The sequence below is a fragment of the Haliotis cracherodii genome, unplaced genomic scaffold (assembly GCF_022045235.1).
Source record: "Haliotis cracherodii isolate W230 unplaced genomic scaffold, xgHalCrac1.p SCAF_20, whole genome shotgun sequence".
In the NCBI taxonomy this organism is placed as follows: domain Eukaryota; kingdom Metazoa; phylum Mollusca; class Gastropoda; order Lepetellida; family Haliotidae; genus Haliotis; species Haliotis cracherodii.
This window is the reverse complement of record NW_027266276.1, coordinates 5,681,657-5,703,852: the sequence shown is the minus strand read 5'-3', so window position 1 is coordinate 5,703,852 and position 22,196 is coordinate 5,681,657. Positions and strand designations below refer to the sequence as shown.

At 38.1% G+C, this 22,196-nt stretch overlaps 1 protein-coding gene across 7 annotated transcripts in view; it reads left to right on the top strand.

Annotated features, from left to right (window-relative positions):
• Nucleotides 1–15,347, top strand: part of LOC139470246 (POU domain, class 6, transcription factor 1-like) — a 102,761-nt gene extending 87,414 nt beyond the window's left edge. For 5 of the 7 annotated variants that reach the window (XM_071252581.1, XM_071252576.1, XM_071252574.1 and 2 more), the window contains 6 exons: nucleotides 1,278–1,328; nucleotides 2,257–2,518; nucleotides 3,950–4,045; nucleotides 6,697–6,874; nucleotides 9,956–10,176; nucleotides 10,487–15,347. In XM_071252581.1, the coding sequence (XP_071108682.1) occupies nucleotides 1,278–1,328; nucleotides 2,257–2,518; nucleotides 3,950–4,045; nucleotides 6,697–6,874; nucleotides 9,956–10,176; nucleotides 10,487–10,611 (933 nt within the window). In that variant the 3' untranslated portion in view covers nucleotides 10,612–15,347. Of the gene's footprint in view, nucleotides 1–1,277; nucleotides 1,329–2,256; nucleotides 2,519–3,949; nucleotides 4,046–6,684; nucleotides 6,875–9,955; nucleotides 10,177–10,486 lie in introns of all 7 variants that reach the window. The other 2 variants (XM_071252578.1, XM_071252577.1) reach the window with 2 other exon arrangements.
• Nucleotides 15,348–22,196: the final 6,849 nt, after the last annotated feature.

Here is a 22,196-nt window from a genome sequence, read left to right as displayed (position 1 = left end):
GGGGTGTTATGATCGTTACAGCATTGATGAGGAGATGCTGGTGGTAGAGGGGTGTTATGATAGTTACAGCATTGCTGAGGAGATACTGGTGGTAGTGGGGTGTTATGATTGTTACAGCATTGCTTAGGAGATACTGGTGGTAGTGGGGTGTTATGATTGTTACAGCATTGCTGAGGAGATGCTGGTGGTAGAGGGGTGTTATGATCGTTACAGCATTGATGAGGAGATACTGGTGGTAGTGGGGTGTTATGATCGTTACAGCATTGATGAGGAGATGCTGGTGGTAGAGGGGTGTTATGATAGTTACAGCATTGCTGAGGAGATACTGGTGGTAGTGGGGTGTTATGATTGTTACAGCATTGCTTAGGAGATACTGGTGGTAGTGGGGTGTTATGATTGTTACAGCATTGCTGAGGAGATACTGGTGGTAGTGGGGTGTTATGATTGTTACAGCATAGCTGAGGAGATACTGGTGGTAGTGGGGTGTTATGATCGTTACAGCATAGCTGAGGAGATACTGGTGGTAGTGGGGTGTTATGATTGTTACAGCATAGCTGAGGAGATACTGGTGGTAGTGGGGTGTTATGATAGTTACAGCATTGCTGAGGAGATACTGGTGGTAGTGGGGTGTTATGATTGTTACAGCATAGCTGCGGAGATACTGGTGGTAGTGGGGTGTTATGATAGTTACAGCATTGCTGAGGAGATACTGGTGGTAGTGGGGTGTTATGATAGTTACAGCATAGCTGAGGAGGTACTGGTGGTAGTGGGGTGTTATGATTGTTACAGCATTGCTGAGGAGATACTGGTGGTAGTGGGGTGTTATGATCGTTACAGCATTGCTGAGGTGATACTGGTGGTAGTGGGGTGTTATGATCGTTACAGCATTGCTGAGGAGATACTGGTGGTAGTGGGGTGTTATGATTGTTACAGCATTGCTTAGGAGATACTGGTGGTAGTGGGGTGTTATGATAGTTACAGCATTGCTGAGGAGATACTGGTGGTAGTGGGGTGTTATGATTGTTACACCAAAGCTGAGGAGATACTGGTGATAGTGGGGTGTTATGGTAGTTATTATAGCAGTTGTGATGGAATACTGGGGATATTGTCTTATCAATTCTGGAGATTTGTATGAAAAACTTCCTAACAGTTCATCCAAATAGATTTACGACCTGTTTGTACATTGTACAAGGTTGTCTTTCTTTGTACAGAGTTGTGTCTCTTTAAAAAGAAAGAGTTTTGCTCATTTTCTAGCTTTCTTCATTCTTTGTTTTCAGAATGCAATCCGAGGATTATCATTAGATGGAAAATTCAAGTTTGATAATCAGGTGATGAAATACTTTTTGACATTTATGTATGATATCAAGTGTGGAGAAAAAACAACTAAATCAAAGTTGTTATGCTAAATATTTATCCAACTTTATATATAATTTATGCGGTATCCATTTTGCCAAGCCAAATACCACATTTTTTCAAATTTGAAATTGTGGGAAAAAAAGATGCTTGTCAAAGAAGTAGATTTCTGGTGTCAAATCCCATTTAACAACATTTTAAGCCAAGCATTTTTCAGCAGACACTCTAGTCATTTTGCAATATTTTGCATCTTATGCTCGTGAGAATTGTGCTATATTTATTCGTGTAGTCTAGATGTAATTGTTGACACTGGTACCCCCAGTCGTCTAAGTTGCCACAATTTCGCACTGTAGAGTAGCATTCATTAGTCATACCAGAAACCTGTGACAATGAATTTGATTCCTGGGAGCGACCTGATCATGTTTCTAGGTTTGTCAGCACTGTAACTATACGCATGGTTTTCATCCAATCACTTTGGGCGTTCCTGCCAACATCAAGCTGACATGCTGAGATATACCGGGTAACTGAAATACTGTGTTGAACCCACCTCTCTCACTCTTTCATGTAGAGGGGGCACGGGTGGCCCAGTCGTCTAACGCATCGCGATTCGCTGTGCAGAATTGCGTCCCTTGGGCACGCCAGAAACCTATGATTGTGGGTTCGAATCCAGGTTCGCCCCGATCATGTTTCTAGGTTTGTCAGCACCATACCCATGCTCGTGGGTTTCACCGAAGTGGTAAATGTCTGAGACCTGCATCACTTTAGGCTTTCCTCCCACATTAAGCTGACACGCCGTGATATAACTGGAATAATGTTAAAAGCGGCGTAAAACCCAACTCACTCTCTCACTCACTCATGTCAATATGCATTCATTAACTAATCCACCATTTCGCCTCAATATAGGTGCTGACACCAGTCTCTGTCGCTCAAGTGAATAATTCTTCAGCTTCCTCCAACCAATCAACTGCTGGCGCTGCAGGTCATTCAGCCAATCACACCATCTCTACTTCCCCATCATTACAACAGACACTAACACAAACAGTGGGTGGGTCAACGTCGCACACCGTCGTGGCACAGCACAGCCCCACGCGACCCTCAGCACTTTCCGCCAACCCGGCAGCTACCTCGAATGGACTTCCCCCCTCCGTTAGTCAATTGCTACCAAGTAAGTTGCCCAAGAAAAATTTTGATTTGAAGGATGGGATTTTGTATGGGCCCTTTTTGGCCCATTGGAAATGGTAAATTTTGAACGTTATGGAAATGTTTATCAAAGTGTTTAAAAATGTATCTAAACAATCATGTCTCTTGAATGATGAGAATACCTTTTTTATTCTGCACCTGTTTAGGACTTAAGGTGATCTTGTTCAGAAGTGTTCAAAAAGAAGTAATTTGTTTAAACTTTAGAGCAATTATCCATGACCATCACCCCGAAAGTCATCCGAAAATCAGTTTGGGGGAAAGTATTATGAAAATATTGTGAAATGAACATTTCTAATCACCTTTGAAAGGTTGCAACTTTTATTACATTGGCAGTTCCAGTGGGCCAAACTGTTGCTATGATACCTCGTCCCTGGCTTTTCTTCCCGTTTGTGGCAGTTCCGAGGATGCCTATCTATGTGTTGCACCTACTTCTGTTACAGCACATATTGAGTTTCTTTTCGTTCATGTATTTTCTCTCATGTTTGTTTCGTCAGTTACGGACAAAATGAAGGGTTATGTTAGCAACAGAATTCAGAATATTCTTTGGGAAGTGAGACAGCGTGAAATTGTACATGACGAAGAAACATTTATGTCGGTAATACTTGTGTGTAATGAACAGCAAGAATCTAGAAGAAATTTCTAATTATCTTATCCAAGTGAATGATGTAAGCCCAGGGCTTTTGGCATGAAACTTACCACGTTCATTCACATGGCACAGTGGATCTGTAATTTCAAGTATGTTATTCGAAATATTTTGTTAATATTGTCATTTTAAAAAAGAAAATGAAGTATAATATTTGTAATGTCAACCGTGAATGGAAAGGTCACTGATGTCTGTTTATTGTTTAGATGATGTAATGTTTCAGTTTGTAACTTCATCAATTGATGAGGTCATATTGTATTGTTCTCAACAATGAAGCATTGTCATGGCATATCATTTCAACTGACCAATCAGCATTGAGAATGCTAAAATGAAAGTTATTAGACTTGATCTTTCTTCCGTTATTGGCAATATTGGTCTTTTAGTATAGTTTATGTACTCAGTTTTGACATCTTCATTGGCTGTCTTAATTTTAAGAAATTAAAATTAAATATCATTATTTTGAAAATGTTTTCTTAGAAAAAGAATGTGAAAAATACCAACTTGTAATTTAGATGGAACAGAAACCTTATAGGCTGTACCTGAATTGACATTTTGTGGCTGCGTACTGCTTGTAGTTTTATATTGATTTCTCCAGGTAGCAGTATGTGTATATGACGTAGTTACTTACTGCAACAATGTAAAGTTTAAAGCTCTGACTTGCTATATTTTACTGTCGGCTGCTCAATGTGCATCACTGTAGTTTTGCCTCAGTTAACATTGAGTTTGGCTATTTTTTCTGCACCTGTTTTGAAGAGAAGAGCACGGTGTCTCTGCCCTTGACCCTCCCAGCCCCTAAGACCGTACTGACCTCTAACGGACTTCCCACCAGTATTAGTGAACTCATGCCAGGTAAGTCTTAGCTAGGATCCATCATGAATGGCAGACTGTCTGACTGATTGGTTTACGGATTCCGCCGACCCTGAAATAAATTCAAGTGGGGGAAAATGTGAAATAAAAAAAATAAAAAAATCTGAAAGACAAACTCAACAAACTCTGCTGGCATGGCAGCACAGTCAGATGAACAGAATAGTTTGAAAAGTGTTTTTTTATTTGTTTTGAACCAGGATTTTTCCACATAAAAACAAGCGTAAACCAAGAAGTGTGGCCTTGCTATGTATGACATGTGTCAGTAGCTGGGTGTTCAGGGTTTCAGGAAACTGAACGGTGTGGGCGTGGGCATAACGTTGAACTCCTTAAAATCTTGTACACCCTGCTGATGAATCATGTCACAAAATTGTCGTAACATATGCTGACTGGTTACACAGCCCTATTTTTGCTGAAATAATTTGTGTGTGAGTGAATGAGTGGATGAGGGTGTATGTGTGTGAGTGTGTGTGTGAGTGTGAGAAGCCATTTTGAGCTGAATTTCAGGACAATGACCTGGACATGGGTATGGTGCAAGCCAAGAGTCATAGGGTGAATCAGGGATGCATAGGGGAGACAACTCTGCATGGCATATAATATGATATGTGGTGCTTTAGATGACTGAGCCACCAGCCTCATAAAGATTCTCAACGGGCATTATGAGCTGTAATGGCCTCCTTATGGCTCATTGTGGAGCGATATTCGCATCAAGTCGTAACAGAACTGGTTGGCCTGCTGTTTGCTGAGACAAACATGCATATAAATAGGATTTGATATTGTGGTTTGAAAATGCCAGTCCTAATGGTAAACTGTGGCGTTTATGTTCTTTGTGGCAGAGACAACCCAGTTCCCAGTTCCTTGCTGAACCATTGCTGATTGCTGGCGTGATTCAGTACCCTCTTACAAACACTAAACATGGGCAACACAATTCTGTGATCCAGACAGTGAATGAGCCTTGACTCTCTATCCAGTACTGAAATGTATACCACATTGCCTCTAACAGATGACCCCCAGATGTATAATAATATTGGCCATATTGTGAGGCATGTATTTCAGTCCAGCGTCTACTGGAGACATGGACTCTATTTCTTTGCTGGATGTTTCTAGATCGGGATCATTCATTTACTGTTTTATTTAACCTGGGATATACTGGAGACCTGGTGTGTATGAGAGACCTGGTGTGTATAAGAGAGCTGGTGTGTATGAGAGATGAGAACTGATGTGTATAAGTGATGACACCTGGTGTGTATAAAAGATGAGACCTGGTGTGTATAAGAGATGAGACCTGGTGTGTATGAGAGATGAGACCTGGTGTGTATGAGAGATGAGACCTGGTGTGTATGAGAGACCTGGTGTGAATAAGAGAGCTGGTGTGTATGAGAGATGAGAACTGATGTGTATAAGTGATGACACCTGGTGTGTATAAAAGATGAGACCTGGTGTGTATAAGAGATGAGACCTGGTGTGTATGAGAGATGAGACCTGGTGTGTATGAGAGATGAGACCTGGTGTGTATGAGAGACCTGGTGTGTATAAGAGAGCTGGTGTGTATGAGAGATGAGAACTGATGTGTATAAGTGATGACACCTGGTGTGTATAAAAGATGAGACCGGGTGTGTATCTATATTAGACCTGGTGTGTATGAGAGATGAGACCTGGTGTATATGAGAAAATGGTATGTATATGAGACCTGGTGTGTATGAGAAAATGGTACCGGTATGTATAAGAGACATGGTGTGTATGAGAGATGAGACCTGGTGTGTATGAGAAAATGGTACCGGTATGTATAAGAGACCTGGTGTGTATGAGAGATGAGACCTGGTGTGTATGAGAAAATGGTACCGGTATGTATAAGAGACCTGGTGTGTATGAGAGATGAGACCTGGTGTGTGTGAGAAAATGGTATGTATATGAGACCTGGTGTGTATGAGAGACCTGGTGTGTATTTATAAGAGACCTGGTGTGTATGTATAAGCCTGGTGTGTATGAGAGATGAGACCTGGTGTGTATGTATAAGCCTGGTGTGTATGAGAGATGAGACCTGGTGTGTATGTATAAGCCTGGTGTGTATGAGAGATGAGACCTGGTGTGTATGTATAAGCATGGAGTGTGTGAGAGATGAGACCTGGTGTGTATGTATAAGCCTGGTGTGTATGAGAGATGAGACCTTGTGTGTATGTATAAGCCTGGTGTGTAAGAGAGATGAGACCTTGTGTGTATGTATAAGCCTGGTGTGTAAGAGAGATGAGACCTGGTGTGTGTGAGAAAATGGTATGTATATGAGACCTGGTGTGTATGTATAAGCCTGGTGTGTATGAGAGATGAGACCTGGTGTGTATAAGTGACCTGGTGTGTATTATAAGAGACCTGGTGTGTATGTATAAGAGTCCTGGTGTGTATAAGAGACCAGGTTAGTATTCTTCCAATAGATTTTGTGCTTGTGTCTGTTGGAGGAAATACAGTATTCAAGTTGTGTTGAAGAGTTTGTGCTTGTTAAAGCTGCCATTGTGCAGATGACCCCCTACAGTTGTGAAACATTTTGTACTCTGTCAGTAAGACTATCTGCCAATCAGTGACTTTTCCAATTTGGTCGTGAATATTGTCGCTGTCAATATAGCAAACAGTTTCCTTTCCAGACACAGTGGGCAACTCAACTGAGAGTACGACGGTAGATGGGATCAACTTGGACGAGATAAAAGAGTTCGCTCGGCAGTTCAAGATCCGTCGATTGTCCCTGGGACTGACCCAGACGCAGGTGGGACAAGCCCTCAGCGCCACCGAGGGGCCAGCTTACAGTCAGTCAGCGATTTGTCGGTAAGACGCCGCCACCCTACAGATGGGATATTGGCTGGATTGAGTGGGTCAGGGCTTTGTGGTGAAAGGGAGGTAATCATGTTTTCATGGAATCAATTTAAACTTAGATGAAACGGAGGTAGGTGTTGTTTCCGGAGCAGAACTAAAAAACTTTTCAACATTTGTCATCCAAACTTGGTACCTATATTTTTCAAGGGCTGAAGTTATACCTTTTGCTGTTTAAGAATTTAAAAAAACATTTTTTTCCTGTTTCCACGGCAACAACTTTGACTCTGTTCATAGTGGTGTGTTTGTCTGGCCATATCTCTAAAACTAATTCATACTCTTTCTTGAAACTGTACACACACAAAGACCAGGTTGTCAACTGGTACCTTTTGCTATTTACGGATTTTTCAAATTTGATATTTCCCTGTTTTCATGGAATCAATTTAAACTTAGCTGAAACGGAGGTAGGTGTTGTTTCCGGAGCAGAACATAAAAACTTTTCAACAGTTTTCATCCAAACTTGGTACCTCTATTTTTCAAGGGCTGAAGTAGTACCTTTTGCTATTTAGGAATTTTACGAAAAAAAATAAATCTTGTTTCCATGGCAACATGTTTAACTTTGACTCTGTTCATAGTGGTGTGTTTGTCCAGACCATATCTCTAAAACTAATAGGTATTCGTTCATGACACTTTGCACACCCAAAGACCAGGTTGTCAATTGGTGCCTTTTGCTACTTAGGGGTGTTTGGAATGTATATATTATTTTCTGTTTTCATGGCAACAAGTTTGATTTTGACTGTTCATAGTGGTGTGTACCTGACACAGAAATACAAAGTTCTGCATCCCAATTCCATGCTATTGTTTTGATAGGTCAGTAACTATTCTTGTCAGGGGCAAAACTACCATTGTAGCAGAAAAGCAACTGCTTACACCTAAAAAAAGAACATTTTTTTACACCTAAAAAGCACAATTATTTTTAAAAATAAGAAAACCTGAATTTACCATCAGTAGTAAATTATTAATTTAAACTCTACATGGTCGAACATGATGCTTAGTGTCTAACTTGAAAATCGGAATTGTACGCAGTTTAGGATTTTAGTGGTAGACGGTTTATCAAGTTGTGAGAGTAATGTCCCTTTGTTGACATGATGCACGTTGTTAATATAGACTGTCAAGGAAGATTGAAAGGCTATTTTAGATCAACATGGCCTCCCCATGAATTTATGACAACTAATAGTCTATGAGTAGTCTACCAGTACCTTTTATCTGTTTAATATGATATTCTGAACTGCAATATCCTAAAATGAACAAGAAATTGAAATCAGGGGTGCATTGTAGAGCAATCAATTCCTTTTTCAAGGTTAAAAAAATACCAAAAAACATTTGTTGTATTTTTAGTTCATCTCGAAACCTTTAGGAAATAATTTGAAGAAATACTATATGAAAATTTCAAATAACTATACTTGCTAGTATTTCACCCAGGCTAGCAGAGAGCCCTTTAATGTAAGTATCACAAAATATAGTACTTCCTGCATAAGCAAACCGCGCTCTCACAATTGTTTTCCTGTAATGACAGGTTGGCTTGCGTATATGATATTCCAAAATATGAAACAATAAATAACCAACATATACTACGAATTAACATGTAAAAACACATAAAAGTTATATTATCAATTTGTTTTGACGTTCAAGTTTCATTTGTCATCATAGATGTTTCATGAATGCAAGTCGAAAATGTGTTGGTGAAACACATTTGTGTATGTTACTGATAAGAAAATGCGTTGGTGAAACACCTTTATGTATGTTACTAATAAGAAAATGTGTTGGTGAAACACCTTTATGTATGTTACTAATAAGAAAATGTGTTGTGAAACACCTTTATGTATGTTACTATTAAGAAAATGTGTTGTGAAACACCTTTATGTATGTTACTAATAAGAAAATGGTTTGTGAAACACCTTTATGTATGTAACTAATAAGAAAATGTGTTGGTGAAACACTTTTATGTATGTTACTAATAAGAAAATGTGTTGGTGAAACACCTTTATGTATGTTACTAATAAGAAAATATGATAAATAAATTACCAATATTTGTTACAAATATACTTCAACATAAATGGTCCAAAATGCAGGTAATAGCGTTAAAGAGCGTCTACTTTTTAAGAATCCCTGCGAGGGGAGCATGCCACCAATCCCCCTGAGAGGGTTTAGGACTCTTGTAAAATTGATTTTGCTTACACTTATAATTAGCCTAGTTGCGCTCCTGCTTGTATTAAGACAGACAGATTAGATAGAAATTCTCTCATTAAGTAGGACCTAAAGTAACAGTCAAATGATTTGTTCTTTCGAATTTGTGGGGGCAAGGGGGATTTGTCATCTTCTTATAACTCTTGTTTTAAAGTTTAAGTAAATCAATATGATGTTTTATAAAGGTGGTTTGAAACAGTTTTACCTGTGTCATTTGTTAGACCCTTGCTCCCTGGGGATACGAAAGTAATTTGTTATCAGGAAATTCACACATATATATTATGCATTTTAATCGTGAAATAACTTCACCGTGTTTGTCACGACACTTGACAAGAATGGTGTCAGCTCGCTTGTGAAAATGACAAGCAAGAATGATGTCAGCTCGCTTGTGAAAATGACAAGCAAGAATGATGTCAGCTCGCTTGTGAAAATGACAAGCAAGAATGATGTCAGCTCGCTTGTGAAAATGACAAGCAAGAATGATGTCAGCTCGCTTGTGAAAATGACAAGCAAGAATGATGTCAGCTCGCTTGTGAAAATGACAAGCAAGAATGGTGTCAGCTCGCTTGTGAAAATGACGAGCAAGAATGGTGTCAGCTCGCTTGTGAAAATGACAAGCAAGAATGGTGTCAGCTTGCTTGTGAAAATGACAAGCAAGAATGGTGTCAGCTCGCTTGTGAAAATGACAAGCAAGAATGGTGTCAGCTCGCTTGTGAAAATGACAAGCAAGAATGATGTCAGCTCGCTTGTGAAAATGACAAGCAAGAATGGTGCATTCATACAACTTCAACTTAGGGGAATGCACAATACCTGACAAGGTTGTTTCTATATCTCTCTCGCTTGTTTCAGATTTGAGAAGCTCGACATCACACCGAAGAGCGCCCAGAAAATCAAACCTGTGTTAGAAAGATGGATGCTTGAGGCAGAAGAGCGGTATAAGAACGGAGTTCAGAATCTCACCGAGTTCATCGGCAGCGAACCTTCTAAAAAGCGCAAGCGGCGTACATCATTTACGCCACAGGCTTTGGAAATATTAAACCAGTATTTTGAGAGAAACACCCATCCCTCAGGTTAGTAGTAAATCTAGGTTGTGTGTGGTTAGGGGGGATTATTATAGCGGGGAGGTTGGGCTGGTGGGATTGGTCCCCCCCCCATATCCCCCAAATACATGTAACATTTTTATTTCCAGCTTCAACCTCTTCCCTATTATGAATGAAGAGTCCCAAATAATAATCCACATTTTATGATTGTTCTATTTCTGTGACATCCTCTCTTCCCCGCCCCCCCCCTTCCCATACACACCCACAATTTTTTTTATAAAAAATTCTGTAACAATTTTTTCATCTTTGTGATTATTTATTGTATTAGGTCTAATTTCAGGTGCTGAAATGACAGAGTTAGCAGAAAAATTAAACTACGACCGAGAAGTCATCAGGGTGTGGTTCTGTAACAAAAGGCAAGCGTTAAAAAATACCATAAAGAAGTTGAAACAAGAGGCACCGTGACTCATCCATGCATAAATATGCGGCATAGTTTGATGTTTGGCCAGATTTGTTAATTATTTATTATTTCAAAATAGGTTGTTTTTTCTCAGGGCTATGATCCATAGTATGGGGTGAAGAAGCAGGATTCAGATCAAACTTCACACTTTTCAGTAGAAGGTGGAAACGGGTCTATTACTGTCTTTACTAGCTGCTATAAGACTATATCTTCCATAGAAAAATTATTAAAAAATTTATTCCTGAAAACAATTATTCATTTGTCCAGTTATGTATGTTGAGGTGATCAATAGATTTCTTATTTGTAAAAATGAGTGAACTGATAGTTTAAAGACAAAAAGAAGAACACTTCAATGAAATCCAACATTTAAGCCATTGAACATACATAACTATGGAAATTCTAAAGAAATACACTACTCAGTGTTTGTAGGGGTATATTCTGAAGGTCCAGGTTGGAGCTGAATGATTGGTTGCTAGGAGATGGGGTCATACAAATAGTATCCCACATTTCCATGCAACTGATGTATGTTCAGGTTTATTCAAAGTAAATAAAAGAAAGTACCAAATTTCATGAGTAAATGGTAAATCTGTAAACATGTCTGGTGATTTTATATCTCAAATTTCAAATTTGTACTGACCAAGTTTCCTATCACCCGTACATTAACTGAAATTCGCTGAAGGGGTACGGTGTAATGTTTTTTCTTCGCATAATATTCGAAAAAAAATGTTTTTTAAAAAAAATGACTCCGTTAGAGGGGGGTACACACTATACTCAAGAAAATATGGTACACCAGTTGCTGTTATAGATCTGGAACAATATGAAATAACACAGTATCCTTCCCAAATGTTGAGTAGTAAGGTTTGTGAAGATATAGTCTTACAGTATCGAATGTTAACAATGTGTTTCAGGTGATTGTGGTTTAGTACTGATAATTCTTGATGCAAACACAGTCTCAATATCAGAGTGTTCAAAGTGTTACTCTTCAAACTATCAATGACTGTGGAAAAAGTGAAAGCAAAGCACGTAAACATTTTTTGCCACCAGACACAAAACTATTTTTGGAATTATCAGTACTGAATGATATAAGCAATAGCTATGTGACTGAAATGGTAGTCATGTGATGAAAGCTTTGTCACATGACAAGCAAATCACATAGTCACATGATTAAAACAAAAGTCACATGACAGAAATCCCACTAAGATCTGATGCTTGTTCATGCTATGTAAGTTGAAGCTATTATGTGATATTGTGTTTATAGGTATGTAGTGCTCTCTAGGTATGACTTGTCTCCCTTGAATTCAGAACAACATGGTGGTAACTTCCAATTTTCACAATCATACACTGAAAGTGTATATCCATTGCAAGAATCATGTGAAGTCCGTAAGTGAAGCTTTTGTATAAATTGATGATAAAAGTCAATTTAATAGAAAAAATATTTTCATACAATGTTAGAAGTTCAACACTAAAATATGACATGTCTTGTGAGAAAATTTTCCCACAAAAGCGTAAAATGTACAAATTCTGGTCCATTTTAGAAGGAAAGGATATTTACAAAATGTGTGCAGTATTGCCAAGCTGTTCTGAATTACAAGATTTAGGTTGTTATTTATTAATGGTAATTTTACCATGTCTGATATTTTTTAGTGGTTGACAGTTGGTCAACTGTGCGCTGAAGGCTTTTAACCCAGCTTGTAGAATCTCTGTGACAACTGAACGTGATGCTAGCGGGAATCACGTCTACCTGATGAAGTTGTGATAATGTGTATTGAGGAGGTGAACAATTATTTGTTAATTTTATTACTGAGACCTAGGGTAAGCTTCAGTAGTCCTGCATCAAGTGTAATACTTTAGGTTGCCAGGTGACAGCGCCTTCCTTCAGGCACTTTAAAGTCATTCAGAATCTCTCTTAAAAATGTTGAACCTCAGATGAAAACTGAATGTCCTTTGTTATATTGTGGAACAGTGCAATTTATTGCTGTGTTTGTAGATTATTAAAGAAAAATTGAAGAATTGAAAAGTCAATTTACTACTCTGAATTGTAAATATTTGACAAGAAAGTCTCTGGAATGATTAACAGTATGACCATATTCTGTCTGGTAGGTAATGCTCAGTTGTTTTCAATGATTGTCCTGAATGATGACAACACTAAAAATAATAATAATAATTATGATGATAATAAGTCAGACTGTGAGCAGCACTTTTCAAACGGATTTGTAACCATTTGACACTATCTACCATTGTAAATTGAACTACCATAATAGACGTAATAAGCGCCCTGCGCTAATAAGCACCTACGGCGATATTTGCTAATATAATGGCTAGTGAACAGTCCCAATTCGCACCCCTTCCAATTGATCAATGTACACAAGACTTATTTATTCGTGTATAATACACACTCGTGTGTAATATGCACCCTCAATTATGGGCAATTAAATTCTGGAAAAATATATCTGTCGTATATAAACATTTCAGGCTGTCGGCATAAACTATGAAATTTATCTTTCAACTCTGTTTTTTTCACCAAAATAATATTGTAATAAGAGCCCCCTATTTCTAATTTTGAGAGCACCCTGGGCGCTTCTTACGTCGAATACGGTACACATATGAATAGGTGTATTTCTCAACATTATATACTTAAAAAAAAGTTAAGGCCCACTTGATTCTTTATTATTAGTATAGATCATACAGACTAACTATCATAATATGAAGGATTGGGGTGGTTCTTAACTTTTTTGGAGTAGTATATGTCTCAAAGCATTCATATACAAACCGGATCAGATTTGGTCATGATGTACTGCCAGGGACCCTAAGTATTTCCACACAACTTGTTTTCATAACACAGCTTTCAAGTGTGACGTGACCTACAAGGCCGTGGTTAACTTTTTTTGACAGGGGGATGGGGCAAATATTTATACAAGTATCACTTGTCCCAACTTGATTCAAATAAAACTGTTTTCTATGAAAAATCAAGGAGGGGGGTTGGGGGGGGAGCAACTGCGCCCCCGGCTGGCTACGGCACTGACCTAACAACTAAATCAATAACTATTGCCCTGGCGACTGAGATGCTATCTGAAGAAGTTTGAATAACATCCAGTATTATTTATACTATGCCATGACAGATTAATTTTGGCAATATTAAAGAATCAGGTGGTCCTTAATTTCCTTTGAGCAGTATATATAGAACAAACATGGAAACACAAACCAGAGGACAGGTGGGCCGATATACCAAGTGCAATATTTGAATCTTAACATTTTCATTTGGCAACACTCTGAAAAGTTTTGCTTGTCAAAATTTGCAGCTGGCTGATTCTCGTGATCAAAACTGGTGATAATCATACCGATCAAGACTTTTTAGGGTTTCCTTGTAACATGTCTGTGAGGTCCAAACAGAGGGGGTACGGGTGGCCCAGTCGTCTAAGGTGCCGCAATTCGCTGTGCAGAGTTGCACCCTTTGATACGCCTGAAACCTATGATTGTGGGTTCGAATCCCAGTTCGCCCCGATTATGTAACTAGGTTTGTCAGCACCATACCCGTGCTAATGGGTTTGACTGAAGTGGTTTGACCAAAATGTCTAAGACCTGCATCACTTCGGGATTTCCTCCGACATTAAGCTGACATGCCGTTATATAACTGTAATACTGTTAAAAGCAGGGTTAAACCCAACTCACTCACTCCAAACAGAATGAATGAGAAGCACATGTAAAGCAACAAACAAACAAACAAACAAACAAACAAACAAACAAACAAACCTTGTGGAAATACTTAAGGTTATTCACGTTAGGTTAATCTAAGGCTGAACAGATACACCGTGAACCCACTGATTCTATGAACCCATAGCTTACATCATGAACATTATGATCGGCAAACCACAGCTACTTAATATCAAAACACTTGTATAATGAATGGACTAATATGAATCAGAATGTTTGTTTTATTTGTATGTGTATTTATATCTTAATGCTGCCAAATATTTGTATAAAATAATTATTTATTTAACTTAACCTAGTGCGAGTAATAGTCAGTGTTCATCTTAGATGCTATTGCAATCAAAATATACATAGACACTGTAGAATGATGCGGAGTTTAAGTCTTTGTTTTCGAAACCAGGCAAATTAATAAACAAGAACTGTTGTGATAGTTGAAACCTTGTATTTTGAAATAAAGTAATTATTAAGTTCCCTAAGCAAATCTAAAATGGCCCATATTTTTTCCCAAATTTATCAACATATGAGAAATTAGGGGAAGTATTTTGTCCAAAGTTATTGACGGAAGATATTTTGATATTGCTGGGTTTTTATGTTATTTGTGTACTTCAGAATTTATTAATTTTTGAAGACAGGACTTTACTGTGTCACATACGATGACAATGCTTTTAAATGATTTGTCACGACTCTGGGACCAAGGTCAGCTACATGCTCACAGCCACTCTGTTTCCATAAGTGTTAAATATGTCTGAAGTTGATGTTAAGCTGTTAGAATCTGTACATGTGCCAGAACTATGTTGCTGTGCAATAGTCCCATGTGGCCACTGACAGCCCGTGCATGCGCTGTATGTTAATGCAGTTATGTTTCATCCATACCAAGTTTGTGTTGACTCAAAGATCATACCTCACGTTTTTATTTTTTCCAAAGACGAAAAGCTAATGCTGAAATCCTAGACTGTCTTAAAGGAGGACTATGGTTGGATAATTTGGCAGCCCCATGAAGTAAGGATAAGATATATGGATGATCAACTTCTATATTACAATTAGGAGCGGCGTTTCGGTGTAGGTTCTAGCACCGTCACCAAGCAAGTGATGTGCAGAGTATGGTTGACAAGTTTATTTACTGGATAGGAGGTAGTATTTATACAGTTGAGTAGGTTTACGATGCAGTTACACTGCTGGAGTGGAGAAGCCCGTTATGTGTAAAACATATTGTGAACCCTGTATATATACTGGTCAACCATACTCTGCACATCACTTGCTTGATAACGGTGTTAGAACCTACACCGAAATGTCGCTCCTAATTGTAATAAAGAAGTTTTTCATCCATAAATTCTTATCCTTACTTAGTACTCCAACTTCTAAATGCCTCTCTAAGAAGTTAGGCCTAGGAGGTTTAACTTGACACATTCATACACCACTTACTGGCCTCAGTACAGTGGACCCTGTGTACAGTGGACCCTGTGTACAGTGGACCCTGTGTACTCCAGACACTGGCTTTGAGTATTAGTGTCAATCTCCAATTACTTCTCTAAATACCGGCATTGTTTTCTGATCAGACAATTGCCTGCTGAAGAGGATTACAATAGATGTCGAAAACCTTCTGACTATGTTTTAGCATGTGTGTTTTAGCACTTTTCATTAGGAAACCACGCTAACTAGTGAGTGAACAATCTATAACAATCTGCTGCAGCTGTTAAATCCTTTCTTTTTGTTTCCTTTGAATTGACAAACTCTGAGTAGTCTGACAATATTTGCCAGTTGCACCTGGACTAGTTTAACAGAATCCACTGTACATCAGGGTGGCCCAGTCGTCTAAGGTGCTGCAATTCGCTGTGCAGAGTTGCGTCCCTTTGGCACCCCAGAAATCTATGATTGTTTTGGTATAGTTTTGGTATAGATCCTTATACCGTTGTCAAGCAAGACTGTCTTGCTTGACAATGGTATAAGGATCTATACCGAAATGTCGCCTTCGCTGTATTAAAGAAGTTGTTATCTATAAATTGTGTCTACTTTGTCATCCGTCAACTTCTAAATAATGTCTATCAAACAAAACAATGTTTCAGTTTTTACATTGATACCTTGACTGTGGACCCCCACCCAGCTGACACGTTATGATATAACTGGAATAGTATTCAAAGTGGCGTTAAACCCAAACCACACTCTAGACAGTGGAACATAGTCCCTCTGTTAAAGACATGTAGTACTTTCATATGTGGTCAAAACCACTCACCTTTATCATTAAGCTGTTTCCCCTAGAATAGACTGTTCTCGACAATCTCATTATTTCACGTCAGATATTGTCCCATTTGCAAAATGAGTCTGTTTGTTTCCAATAACTCTAGCAAAGCAAGTCATGCGAGGAGAAGTGTCTCCCTGCTTGAAGTGAAGCAATGTTGTTTATTTACAGTTCCAGAGTCTTAATATATTCACGTTTGTATGAGAAAATGTATAAAATATGTTTTCACAATAAGTGTTATATAAATATATATATACATCATTTTCAGTCATTTATGAAGTTTTGGAAATTCTCCAGTTTGCATTATTGAGTGGATGTTATATCTGAATGATCTAAAGAAGAGAGAAAATAGCTTACTTAGGGAGTCTTTTTAAGAGATGTCTTATTACTTTAGAATCACATGGTTTCGATCTTAAAAAACATATGCCATGATGTGATTTATGCATGCATGTATTTGTCAATTTTGTAATTAAATATGAATTATGAGCAAACTATATACAGAGGAGATCGATTCCATTTTTAGAATAAGATTGTTTTAGAATTCAATGTAAAGGAGTGTTCTAAAGTACAATGCTGCAAAAGTTGCTGAATCAACAGAAATGACTCCATAAGTGAGCAATCAGTCTTCTTGAAGGTGATTCTGTGACTAACATAGATATATAAATATATGGTTGTGTTTACTGATGTACATTGGAGAATTTTGAAGACAAAGCTAGTCATGTTTTCATTCTCCTGTGTTGATGTTATCCTTTATTTTTGTACTTAAACTAGATGTAGATCATCATTTCATTGTAAACATATCAGTTTGACTACAGGGTCCATTTCGTTGAACAAATTTTGTACCTTGAGCTTGTTTATGTGGAAGAGTAAAATGCCCGACGGAAGGCCGGTCTCATGGAGATGCAATTGTCAGAAAAATGCATAGAGTTATTATACTGTGTGTATTATAATGTAAGTGTTGCTATGACAATAAGATGTGGGTGTTGCAATGACAACAATATTATGTAGGTATTGCTATTACAACAATAATATGTAAGTGTTGCTATGACAATGTGATGAAAGTGTTGCTATGACAACAGTTAATCAATCAATGATAACCTGGAGCTGAGAAATGTTGCTGTTACTGACGATGTGGCTCCATCCATGCTTTGTTGGTGAATTAATTTGCTTTCTTTTTTTTGTCATGGCAACGTTTATGAAAATAATGAGTTGTATGTATGCCTTGTTTATGTTGGTTGTCATGGCAACATTTCTAAACTAACTAGTGGTATGCATCATTTTCTCATCTATTCACCTTGGAACTACTTTTTCTCATGGAATTATTGCATATTTGTGAAATCTGACCTCATGTTTGTCCAGATTTCGAATCGTGCTGATACGAAGTATTCTCCATGTTGTGAGGTGTGTTCAGTGACTCTTGCCCCCATTGTATATTTTTGTACTTTTTAGTTATTTTTACTTTTGTAGAACCAAATTTATCCTTAAATGTAGTCCATAATTTGTTGAACATATATGAACAAATCGTCATTTGATATCTAAGCTTGATTCAGAATAATGACTATTATATATATATATGGTGTAACATGGTTCTGACTGTTAGTAGTTGTATGAATATGTTATGCTGCAAAGGTTACAAATAATTTTGTCATCACATTTTACGTTGCATTTGGAAGATAATTCCACAGCTCATTGATACCATTGATCATAATCTTCTGTTCAAGCAGGTCTTGGATGTAGGGGAACATACAGCTGTTTATTTTGATGTTCCTTTTACTGGGGCTGAAGTGTGACTATCGGATTATATTACAAAATCATTTGAATATTCCTGTCGAATTTGTATTATATCATAATAATCCTTGTAGATTTGTCATAATCTGTGTGATTCATACTTACCTATCTATGTTGGGGCACTAAATGGATATCAAAATGTCCTTGTTAAAATGTGCACAATCCAACTGATTCGCTCCATCATGTCTTTATGAAATTTAAAGGTGTATTTAATTATGAGAAGTGATGAGGGTGTCTGAAATACGTTCTTGAAGGATGCTACTTGTAACACTGCACAGACTTATCAATGGGGAAACAACATATTATTTTGTTTTAGAACCCACGCGAATCTTCATATTTAGACATGTGATGAAGGGTAGTTTTCATGTTTTCATCGTCCTCACGTGTACATGTATGTCCATGCATAGACTCCAGGAAAGTGCTGACTTGTTGATGACGCAATCCATGCTCTGTACATACTGAACAATGAGTGTTTCATCTGTGTATGATTATTGTGCTTTATATGACGGGGAATAACACAATGAACCCATCCTCTGTGTTCAGGGAGAGTTTCTGCTTACGTCTAACACCCTTGGTACAAGTGGAACACTATTGTTAGTATAATTCATTCAGTGTTGAGGTACATATTGAATTGTGTGTTTTTGTTTGGTCAAATTGAACAGCAGTGTTTCCTTCTTTCAAGTTTTTCTAATTCAGTCTTGTCAATATTTGTGAGGGGGGAGGGGAGAGGGGAGAGGGGGGGGGGGATAGCCTTGAGGTTAAAACATACGATAGACAAGCTGATCCAGCTCTCATCCCTTCCATGGGTGCAGTCTGTGAAATTTGCATTGATATTCCGGGCTTCACATGGCCACAAATCTGTTAGGCAAGTGAATATGTAGAGAGACGAGTGAAAATGTAGAGAGATGAGTGAAAATCTAGAGTGTGTAGTTGTTTTCTCCCCATATCTAGTTATTTTACAGAAACCTCTCGTACGCGATGAGCTGCAGACTAGATGGATGTGACCCATGGTATTGAACGTGGATATTGCTGGAATGTCACTGTAGGTTAGCACATGGCACTCTTCTTTTAACTGCTGTCCGAGGTTGTTCAGGTTCCAAGGGTGTTAATCGGAACAGACCAAGTACTCCCTGACACAGGAGGAGGCTGTTACTCTTGCTTCCATCTACACATGTAGTTATTGTGTCTCCTTGCATTTATTCTCTAATCCAGTAGCCAAGGATGTGTTTACCTTGTCAGATATGTTTTGCTGTTTTTGTTTGTGGCCAGTGCAATATTTACTCCTTTTTTTCTCTTGTTATGTTATTTCACCTTGAGTCTTCAGCTGACCAAAAAATGGCATTGTAGAAGCAATCTTTTTATTTATGTGCCATTTTTATTCTACAATACACTTGTTTATCATGCCTTCAAAGTCGGTTTTGCAGCCAGGATTTGTGATATTCTTTTGCATTAGGAAAACTCTTGTCTATATTCCAACATGACAATGACAATACCAACAATTGACAACCGCTGTCTGTATTGCTGGTTTGTGTTGGGCGTTATTTAGTGATGTTTCATATCCTGGATTATACCGGGCATTATGTTTCCTTCTACCACTAGGGAAGGCACAGGTGGCCCAGTCGTCTAAGGCGCAGCGATTCCCTTGGACACGCCAGAAACCTATGATTGTGGGTTTGAACCCCGGTTCGCCCTGATTATGTTTCTAGGTTTGTCAGCACCATACCCGTGCTCACGGGTTTCACCGAACTGGTAAACGTCTGAGACCTGCATCACTTTGGGCTTTCCTCCCACATTAAGCTGACAGGCCGTGATATAACTGTAATACTGTTAAAAGCGGCATTAAACCCACCTCACTCAATTCTACTACTAGGATGTGTCATGTCAATTGTTTTGGCGGCAAATCCCTAAATAATGTTCAAATCTTAAATTTATTTATTTAAAAAATAGAACAGTGTCATTTTTGTTGTTTTGTTATAAATTGTGGCGACCGTTTTCATGAGCGGTTAGCCCCTTGACATTCAAAAAGAACTATAAATGAACCTAAGGCAGTATTGTGTCAAGGACTTTAATGGGAGATGTAATAGGCTAGGTAATCAAGGCTGCATGCTCCTAATGATGCATATTATGCTGAAAATTCTTGGTGACACCTTCTATCTCATGTTTGTTTCTCTTGTTTGTGTATTGTTTGTTGATCTGTTACTTCAAATCCACTTGTTACTGCCAAGCTCACCGAACAGTTCAGTTTAAAAACCAGCAGTCGACTCCTGTTGTAGAGAGAGAACCTCTTTATAAGAAGTACATGTAATTCCCTTCTCAAGCTTTATGTTTAAGTTTGGCATAATCTGCTGGTGGTGCATTTTTGTTTGTCATGTAATTCAAGCTATTTTATTTTGTTTGAATTTGACATTCAGTTGGAAACTTTTGCCCCTGAGAATTCTTTTGTAAAGTGTCAAATTGCAAGCATATACACATTTGTTCCTGACTTCCTAATCCATGTCTGGGCCCATGGTATATGTTTGCAAAAATGGCAAGATACTAGAATATTTTATTTCCCCTTTTGTGGCAGCAAATATTTATTTAATTTATTGCTAGCTGTTTATACAAACCAGATGTGTAGTATGATAACTTGACTTTCATGATTGCCAATAGAAAGTATATGTAACACATATGGCATTTTGTAATTTTTGCTACAAGTTTAATTTTATTTGTTATTGCCATGTTTATAAATAATGCATATTGAGTTCTTTTCCCATCATACAGTGTTTACGCCATATCATGTATCATATAGATATTATTATACCCATTCATTTGACATAGGCTGTTATTCGTATCACTGATTGTATATTCAACATTTCCTGTCGAATAAATCCTCCTCATAGCTTCTTGACAACTTGTGTTTCTGTGGACAAACAATGGCGAACACATCAACAGTAAAAAATATATTCTCTTATGAGATCTGTATATAAGTCTATAATTTATATAATTTTGATTGAAAATTTATATAAAGATCTCACCAGAGTGACTTTTAATATGTAATGTATCAACAGGTATCATCTAATAATATACGAGGGACGTTCAATAAGTTTTGCAACTTCAATATAATAACAAGTCGCAGAATATCTTTTGCACTTTTATTTTTTAATATAATCTCCATTCACCTCAATACACTTATTCCATTTGTCCTTCAAGTTTTTAATACCACTTTTATAGAAATCCGCAGATTGGCCCTCTAACCACGCCTCTGTGGCAGCCTTTATGTCCTCGTCGTCCTGGAAGCGTCTTCCACCTAGGGCAGATTTCATTTGTGGGAACAGGAAATAGTCACTGGGGCTAAGTCTGGGCTGTAGGGTGGGTGATTTAACTGTTTGTATTCTGCGACTTGGTCTTATATCGAAGTTGCAAATCTATCATCTAATTTAGCAGACACGATATTCACAGGTTTATGGTAACTATATTCAAACAAGGATAATGATACAGGAGCAGGTTAAAACAATGCAACTATCAGTACGGGCACATCGTTTCCAACCTCATCAGGAACAGCAGATGACAACAAGCACTTGAAACAATGCTTTGTTTGGATGTGTGTTGTTTAACATTGCACTCAGTAATATTCCTGCTGTAAATAATCGGGCCTGGACCAGACAACCTAGTGATTGACGTCATGAGCATCCATGCAACTAGAATACCATGACAAGCATCAACCAAGTCAGTCACCACCCGATCTGTTAGTAGCCACTTACAAGCATAGTCAACTTTTACGTCAAGAGTGGGTTGCTGAAGACCTGTTCTACCCCGGAATCTTCACGTGTCCTCTTGTGTCAGCGAGTCATGTGACTTGATTTGATAGTCATTCATAAA